The following is a 9,693-nucleotide window of genomic DNA, read 5'->3' on the forward strand; positions in this document are numbered from 1 at the left end:
ATTAAGCAGAAGTGTGAGACGGTCGAGAGTTTACGTCAGCGCCCGGTTGTATTCACCCTCCACCGAGGGAGCTCGTGACGTACAACCCGGCTTTCTTTAGACCGCGAAGGCCGGGTCCTCAGGAGGAAGCAGCCTCTGAATTTGGACACCCCCGCTGTTTCCGGGCCGGCCAGTGATAACGGTGATTTAACGTATTTTATCCGATAAATAAACCCTGTAAAATGTATTTATCACGCTGGGTAGGACGTTCAGGATCGATCACTGACTGACATTTTGTGATAAAAATATAAAACATACATTGTGTGATATAAGATAATAATTGTATCTGTTGTAGTGCTTATGGGGGTGGTGACAAACTTTCTGAAATGTTGTTGCAGGAAAACGGAAGAAACAGAAAAGAGAGGAAGAGAAACTTCAGCTCCAAAAAGGCAGCAGATATAGTGTGGAGAGAAGACTGACGAAGAACAAGACGAAACACGTAAACTGTTTAATATATTTCAAAATATCTTTTTAAAAATTTAAATCTGAATGTAAAGGTTTTTATATTTATAGCAGTGCTGTTGGCAAAATTTAAAGATCTTCTGCATTCATTAAATACGGTTGGCAATATACATATATTTATGATAGGGGTATGTTTACCCTGTAAGGATCATTTTTATTTAGATGAATATGAAGAAGATTTTTATCATAAAGATCTTTAATCGCAAAATACTGCATAACTAAATATGCGACTTTATTTTCTGAGTAGTAAGAAGATAACTTTTCCTGTGTTTTAAATTTTGTTTTAATTCCTTTATTCCTTTAATTTTCTTTATCATCTTGATTAGTTATTCTGTGGAAGGAGAGACTGAACGTGTTGAGCAACGAATATCCAGGATGTTTGTTCTCATCTGGTCAACTCTGTTTTTCTCTGTAAGAGGCAGCAGTGCTGACAAAGGTTTGCGTCTGCTAGTTTGTAAACCTGTATTTCTGCAAATCTGATTTTTTGTATATATCTGTATGTGAAACTATTTTCATGACATGAATCTAGATAAAAAGCATTTATTCACACTCACACATAATTTAACAGTGCCATTGCTATCTGTTGACTTGTATGTCATAAAAAAATCTTTTGTTAACTGCACATATAATAAGATAAGAAATGTGAAACCTTTCATCTTTCCCTTTGCATTAACAGTTACCTCAGTCTGGGGACGACAACACTGTAGAGGCAAAGGAAACTGTGTGACTCTGAGTGAGCGAGAACTAACAGCAGAGGCTGGACTCTGTGTTGTGATCCCGTGTTCTTTCACTACTGCTGCTAACTTTACACCCAAACATATAGTTTGGTACAAATGCGAAGCGTCTAAAAAATGTAGTGATGCTCACATAATATTTCACAGTAACAAGAACAAAAAAAATGTTCAGTCTGGGTTTGAAGGACGAGTGTCACGTTTGGAGTCCGATGTGAGTCAGAAAAACTGCAGCATCATCATTAATGATCTGAAAGTGTCTGATTCTGGATCATATCAGCTCAGAGTTACTGGAGAATGGAATGGGAAAAAAAATGCATCTTCAATCAATCCAAGGGTAAATGTCTCTGTTAAAGGTATGAAAAGCTATTCCAAGATCAATCATGTAGAAAAACAATATTCAGTCATGTACAACAACATATTTAGTATTTTTATGGTCTTAATGAAGTATTAATTCATTTTTAGGAAATTGTTAATACTGGTAGCTAGTAGGAACTGAAGCAGTTCCTGGTAAAACAAGTGTTTTCCATTAACCATTTTTACCAAATGTCTCATTATCTGAGCCCAAAATCCAAGTAGTCAATAAACGTCAGGCAGTTCACTTGATTGCATTAATGCCCAGTATTTCCATTAGGTCTTAAACAAAAGCCCACAGTAATGATTCCCACACTGACAGAGGGACAGCAGGCCACACTGACCTGCACTGCTCCTGGTCTCTGCTCTGGATCTGTTCCTCAAATCACCTGGACATGGAGAGGAGCAGGAGGGACTGAATCTTACATTACAGGAAACAGCACTGATTTCAAGACTGAGAATCTGACTGATGTAACACAGAGACATGTCTCAACTTTGACCTTTAACCCTTCAGCTGAACAGCACAACACCAATGTCACCTGTAAAATCCACTTCACAGGTGAAACGACTACAGAAAAGACTTCAGGTTTGAATGTAAACTGTGAGTACATTTATGATTTCGAGTGGACTTTAACCCCCTAAAATCTATCTAATTTTGCAGGAACATCTTTACACTTGCAAGAATTTTGGAGTTATGGTAACTACATGATTGTGATTTATGTGTATTTGTTTCATAGATGTGAAGGAGGTTTACATCACTGGTGTTACAACTGTCAGGGACGGTGAGGCTCTGAATCTGACCTGCAATGTTCACAGTTTCCCTCCATCTCTGATTATTTGGTCTAAACTTGGTTGCAATGAAACTCTTCACATTGACACTGGATCAGCCAATCTTGTCATCACCAATGTAACAGCAGGAGATGCTGGACAGTACGTCTGCACAGCTAAATATATGAACAATACCCTGAAGGACAAAGTCAACGTCACAGTGATATGTGAGTACACAACTTTATGCTTTTTGACGGAATATATTTCTAGCAGAAACACAAGCCTACATCTGGTTTTTGTAAGTATACTAAAATATATCCATTACAAAAACGTGAGCTGAAATAAAAGGTTGATGATTAGTGTTAATATCTACAGGTAGGATTAAAATTAGGAATGAAAAATGAAGGTGGAATGTTGGCAAAAAAGCTGTTTAAACATAACATTCAGACATTTTCATAGATGCTGATCTGAACGTGTTGGATTAGCCTGAGTTTGGTCAACTTGCCTGTTTTATTTTATCGGAAGTGAGCACAGCTGCTGTCCCCTCACCATCATGGTCATAGCTTTCATTTTTAAAGTACTAAAGGAGTTATTAATGACTTTTCATACTCTGTTTTCTCTGCATCTAACATGTTGGCCAAGATGCTCATCTAGTACAATGCTAAGCTTGTTTACTTGCTAATGGTAGTGAAAGCCGAGTCAGCGGTAGCTCGCCTCACACACTGTACTCATTGTTTACTGTGAAAGACCAGAGTTTTAGACCACAATACATATGCAAAAATTACCAGAATAAAGGCTTTTACATGCTGGACGTGCAAAATCAGTTTATTCCATGCATTAAATTTGATGGACACAAATATTCTCAAAGCAGCCATTCACATCCACTGCATACTTACATAGGATGAATTTGCTATATTTATTTATTCATTTTTCAGCTCCAGTTGAATTTTCCTGATGTTTTGGAGGTGAATAATTCTGACTAATTGCAGCACTGTCTAATGGTGACACAATCAAACCATACTATAACATGATGGAATATTTGATTGTCATTGAACATTGTCTTGTATGATAAAAAACACATTTTTTTTAAGTTAATTATTACAAAAACAACTTAGGATGAGAATAGCTGCGGAGCTTCGGTGCAACAATGGTGGGTAAATTGGAGTGTTCTTAAATTTGTGCTAATGCTAGATTACTCAGCAAGTCTTTTGAATAACTTCTCCTTTCTCACTCTTTCAAATATGTGATACCATCTCAACATTGTGCATTTTGTCAATGAAATCTTTAGAAATGTTTAGATTGTTGGCCTTGACTGCTAGCACTAAAAACAAACAAACAAACAAACAACATTTATTGATTAAAATGGAGACAATGTTTAATATACAATAAAACAACCATTCCTGGCAAACTATCTTAATAATAAAAAAAACAATACAAATTTGAAATATGCATTTAGGAACCATTTGAAACCACTAATAGGATTCAACAATAAATAATAAACAGGGTTTTTTAAAGATCCAGGATGGCTCCGGATGTATGTTTCAGTCAGAGGTTTTGACCTGTGTGTGTATCAGTGAAGGGTTTCCTTTACCTGCAATCAAATGGCCGATCCTGAACATCCACACTGAGTACTTGGTTACTACTACTGTCTTTAACCACACAGTCAACGGCACTGTCAGTCTCCCTTCAAAAAAAAAACCCATAGCAACAGCATTGTTGAATGTGTCAGTAACAATGGACAAGGGGAAACAAGAGAAAATCTACTCATCCGTAAAAGTTTCCCTGAAAAACATGGTATGGGCTACAGTTCTGACCCCTGCTTTCAATTTTTTCAATTAGCACATTTCTTATGATGACCAATGTTTCTAGACGATAATGAGTTCATGTTTTGCATGTACTGCGTATAATTCAAAAAAATAACACGGACATTGACTTTTTCCTAAAGTTTTTTCCTTTCAGTTGTGCAATTATGTTGTGGTTGTTGTAGGAGTAGATCAGTGCTGACAAGTTGTTGAGCCAACCCTTGCAATAACAGTGTAAATCATGTGATGTTATACTACATGTAATTTTGCACTTTCCTCTTCTTTCTTCCCAAATTTCAGTAACCAGCACAGAAGTTGTAGAGCATAAAGAGATGTCAGGCAATCTTAGTGTAAAATTTCTCGTATCCATTGCTGCTGTATCTATCCTTGTCGGTGTCATCTTTATAATCTACTTTGTGCATTTTTGGTGAGTTATTACACTTAATTTCATGTTTTAAAGGGTCTGTTGACGCATTGGGTAGTTTTTTTTAAGACCCAGTCTATTTACTTTCTCACACAGGAACTCAAGAAAAAAGATGAAACCAAAGGAGGAAGAGCAAACATACATGTCCCTGCAGAAAACAGACGGATTATCAGAATATGATGTTATTTGCCAGTCTCTGAATTAGTAAGTGTCAAAGAGTGAAGATACTTACATGAAGTATAAAAGGCTCCTACTGGAAATCAAACTGGACTGGACTCAAAAAACCAACCTTATCTACAGGAACAGACATTCCATGCTTTACTTCCTGAAAAGGTTGACAACATCAACGATGATACAGATGTTTTAATATCCAGTGGCTACTAGCATGCTTGCCCATGCTGTGGTCTGCTGGGGAGCAGTATCAACAAGGGGAAAATACACTGGCTGATTACAATAATTTTGTCATAGTTAACAGCAGCAAATTATTGATGTAATTTTGGCTGCTGTTTCTAATCATACCCCCTGTCCCAAATTCATTTTTTATTCATTTATTCACTTTTTAGCTTTCGGTTTAACTGTCTTTGGTAACTGTATATCCCCAGCCACAAAGTTCCTTAAAGGTGTGTGGAAGCTGTTTTTCTAGGTACCACAAAGTATTTAATAGAACATCTTTGGTTGTTTGTTGGTTTTCAGTAACATCCAGGAGGACAATCTTCTTTTTTGAAAGATTTACTTTTGATTTTATAAGATTTACTTTTTATTCAACATGTCCACAAATCAGTAACTTAGAGCATAAACTCATCAGGAAAGTGTTTACAGAGGTCAAGTTTGTCCCATAAACTACTGCAAGACTAGAAGCCATGCATCACCCGTGGGTGGCCATTTAAAATAATGCATGTTTGAGGACTTCTACAAAGACCTGAACTGCTCCAGGTCTGTGTTCTGGATTTGTTTCTGAAATTAATTTATATGTAATTAATGTTACACCACATAGGATCTGCCACATGTTTTGGTGTGGATGGTTGAGTATTTGTATAAAAATGTGCAATGAACACAATAAATCATATTCCAAGTTATACACACAGACCTGGCTTGAGGTAAAATTACAGAGACCTGATGGTGCCAGTACAAGACCTCTCACATGTTTGCATGATTGCATGAGAATAATAAAGGAAATTCATCCAGCTAATTCCCACCTACAGGTCCGACAATAAAACAAGCATATCTGTCTCAAAGACATGAACATGGATGCCTGGGAAGACACAAAGCAAGGACAAACAGGACTGCTTGAACCCGGGACATTGCATTCCAGCCATAACACATATGAGTGTCTGCTAAACCAGTGAGCTAAACCACAAAGACCTGAACTGCTCCAGGTCTGTGTTCTGGATCTGTTTCTGAAATAGCCCGTATCCTAAAAAAAATAGGAAGCATTACTGTTTTGAAGTCAGAGAATCAGACTGCTGTAACACAGACACACAGCTCACCTTTGACCTTTAACCTTTCAACTGAAAATCCACATCACCAACATTAGTTGTAAAATTCACAGATTCATGTGTGAAACAACTGTAGAGGAATCTTTCATTCTGAATTTTGAACATTTTACTATTTTATATTTTTTTTCTGTCTCAGTAAAAAGAAAAAAAAACGATAAATTAGGGAAGCTCTGCAAGCGCGATTGTTGAGTTTATGGGGTTTTTCCTAGATGTGAAGGACATAATCGTGTATCACTCGTCATAATTAATGTTACACCACACAGGATCTGCCATTAATGGAAAGAAAAGGATCTGACCTTTTCTTTCCATTAATGTGCATTTTCACTGAAATTATTACATTTTTCATGGACGTCTTTCAGAAAGTTGTGTTATTCCAGTTGGCATCTGATATTGTGTTGACTGACTACATTAGAGCACATTTGAGTGCACAACTGAACTGTATAAAAAAAAATCTAACAACATCTGCAATCCATATCTAGCCTTAAACTGTAGCTAGAAATTTGGACTGGTAGCAACTGTTTTATGCATTTAAAGAACCAGGGAGTTCTACTTTTATCAAGAATTCTGTTAATACTTCTGTTTTTTGTTAATTAGGTTGCAGCTAGCTGCTGTGCTTGCCACATTGTTCTTATGGCACATGTGTTCAGTTACACTGCTAATGTTACAAGTGCAAAAAGCTAAAAACTTTTGTCTTCATATTGCATTAACAAAAGAAATTGCTGTTGTAGAAAACAGACAAATAATAAACTTTAACCATGTTTTGTGACATTTCTTTGTTATTAGGGCAATTTATGCTGAAACAGGTGTTAGAGTGGCTTATGTGTTATCTGTTGAATCCAGCAGAGGGCAGTGTCTGACTTTCTAATGATAAAATTATGACGGTTCAGCTAGTATCTCTTCTCAGGTTAGACTGTATTATTTAGTATCATCTACAGTTTTTGGCTTATAATTACAATTGTGGTGTTTATGATAATATTAATGCTGAGATATGTCGAGATATGCATTCTCTGGACCTACAGAGATATTTGAATATTCTACTTACACCTGTATGTATACAGCATATATGACGAATGTGCAGGAGGGAAAGTGTTCAGGATAACACTGACATCAACCTTTGTGTGTAATTAGACAGCATCACAGTGTGACAACATTCAAACCACTCCAGGAGTAGTGGGGAGCAGCATAATCCACCATAACACTCATTTTGAAAATATATGTGTTTCTGAAATAAAAGCCACCTTACCTATGAGTATCCAGGATGGTCAGAGGCCCAAAATAGCTTAACTGTGTGGTGGAGCTCTACACTGAGGCCCTCTGTTCCTGTTCAATTTACACTAATCTTTATTATAAATTCTGTCTGCTACAGTATACATCACTATGCTGCTTTAATCGATTTTAGGTAATAAGTCAAAACATTTTCATCATAAAACATCTTGACCAAACACAGTGGCTGTAATGGAGAAAACCACTCAGTTACAACTACAGCACATTTTTGCTTTCTGTCATGTTAGCAGTTTCAGCAGTGAACATGTGAGCTAATTTTAACTGACCGAGAGAGAATGTCAGCAGTGTGAGGAAACTCTGCAGTCTTTCAGAGTCGTATTTTAGTACATTTAAGTGAGAATGGGAAGTTGTCAGATGCTGTGTGTACAGTGATGCCACATATGTATATATGTGTATAAATATTTATAGACATCATCACAAAAGACAAACATCCATGTACTGAAATAGAGACATATGTTTCTTAATTTGCAACAATTTATGCACTTCTGTAACAGAAGTTGTATCTTTTCGTACATGGATGCATGAATATAAGATTACATGTAAAATGTATGTACTCAACTGTCAATACAGACTTTGTAATAATAAAATTAAAAAAATATCTGCTTATCGATTAATGATGAAAATGCTTTCCAGATGGTCTCAGACACTGTTCAGCACAGCTTGTTCATCATATCCACAGGTTATCACACTTATCACCAACTTCAGAGCACTAGTTTTCTTACTTGATATTTTAATGATTTCTGGCTATGAACTGTATGTTTAATATTTCACAGACTGCAAGATTAAGACCTCCCATATCCAACAATTCAGTTTTCTTATTCCCAGTGTATTAGACTGTTCTGTCTATCAAACTTTATGAAAACTATTATAAAAAGAAGCTTGGACCTATTTAGTCACCCCGTATTTGCTTAATTGCTTGATGATTTAAACAGATATTATTTGATATTATTCTTTGAAACTAAGGCTACACGTTAACCCAAAACAGGCCCAGTATCTTTTTAAACTTGCCTCTATAATGAAAGCTGTAAGACATGATGGGATTTTACATGCAAAGCTGGATTACAGATGATGTTTTTTCTGCCATTTCTGTTCTTTCTGGGACGTAAACAGTTGGATCTCGACTCTTTAAATGATATCACTTGTTTCTATCAAGTATGACTCAGCAGGTTAAGGCCAATAATACTGCCTCAGCTATCAGTACTTGAGCTCCATTAGGCTCTTTCATCTTGTCTGTACTTAAGTTTTCACAGAATTATATATTTAGATGCTCAGACCACTCTGCTAAGTTAAGCTTACGCTTTAATGCAACATTCAAATTCAGAAGAAAAGCAGTTTGTTGACCTACATGACACCAAAAAGCTACTTTGAAATGTAAAAAAAAAGACTGAAGTTATTTTTAATCCACATAATGTTGGCGACCTGTGGATCCAGCTTTGTAGAGGCACCGTTAACAAACTGCTGCATGATTCATAGATTAAAATCTTGCATGTTCTCTGTTTTCATAAATACAGAGAACTCAGCCGTGTCTTATTCAGTGTTAAAATAAGAGTCCACAGCAATGGAACAAACCTTGAAAAAAACAGAAGTGTTATCAGACAAACTGTTGAAATGCTGAGACGGCTTGTCTTTCGAGTTCTGTAAGCTCTTTAATGCATTTAATTTAAATGAAATTAAACTTAATGTAATCTTTGTCGAGTAAAGTATCAGTAATGTTGGAGTAATGTAAAAACAGCATAAATGTCATATACATGGCAGGTTTTCACTCTAATATTCTGGTCTTTAACTTGCTGTGTAAAGAGCACTATATATAATATAAATATAAACAGAGCGGAGTGTAAGAAACTTTATTTCGTACCACTACGGTGGTCTCATTTTCTTAAGATGGCAAGATTTTTGAGGAATAGAAATACCCACTGACTAGTGATGTACGATACCACTGATTTCCTTTCCGATCCGATACCAAGTACTATTCAGGGTGGTATCGACAATACTGATCCGATACTTTGTACAAAAACGTATTTTATTTATTGTATCTCAAATTATAGCGTCATAATGATTACAGGGCATCAGATTACTTGTTCTTATCACTTAATAATGCAGAGTTCATCATATAGAAATAAAAAAACTGAAGTTGTGCCTATTTGAACACCTTGCCTGGCTGCAGCACTAAAGGACTCCGCGAGAGACGTCTGTCTCGCCCTAGCAGCACCTGTCCCTGTTCTTCTCTTCAGTTCGCCTCAACATACACTCCTCATATTCTGTGATATGATTTACTCTGAGGTGTTTGACAAGGTTAGTGATGTTGCCATATGTTACCATACATGCCAACCCTC

General features: G+C 36.3%; 1 protein-coding gene across 3 annotated transcripts; it reads left to right on the forward strand.

Annotated features, from left to right (window-relative positions):
* The first annotated feature begins 57 nt into the window (after positions 1-57).
* LOC102291417 (sialic acid-binding Ig-like lectin 14) lies at positions 58-7,907 on the forward strand. Of its 3 annotated transcripts, XM_042214059.1 has the most exons (8): positions 58-181; positions 378-478; positions 828-937; positions 1,178-1,588; positions 1,867-2,187; positions 2,324-2,581; positions 4,457-4,583; positions 4,677-7,907. In XM_042214059.1, exons 3-8 carry the CDS (start codon positions 877-879, stop codon positions 4,783-4,785), a joined length of 1,287 nt encoding a protein of 428 aa, XP_042069993.1. In that variant the 5' UTR covers positions 58-181; positions 378-478; positions 828-876; the 3' UTR covers positions 4,786-7,907. The 3 variants fall into 3 exon arrangements, with proteins under 3 accessions (XP_042069993.1, XP_042069994.1, XP_042069995.1); XM_042214060.1 differs by lacking the exon at positions 58-181 and having other exon boundaries at positions 240-478; XM_042214061.1 differs by lacking the exons at positions 58-181; positions 378-478 and having other exon boundaries at positions 499-937.
* The last annotated feature ends 1,786 nt before the right edge of the window (positions 7,908-9,693 follow it).

This window comes from Haplochromis burtoni, unplaced genomic scaffold, assembly GCF_018398535.1.
Source record: "Haplochromis burtoni strain Fernald_Lab_line unplaced genomic scaffold, NCSU_Asbu1 Contig_512, whole genome shotgun sequence".
Classification (NCBI taxonomy): Eukaryota; Metazoa; Chordata; class Actinopteri; order Cichliformes; family Cichlidae; genus Haplochromis; species Haplochromis burtoni.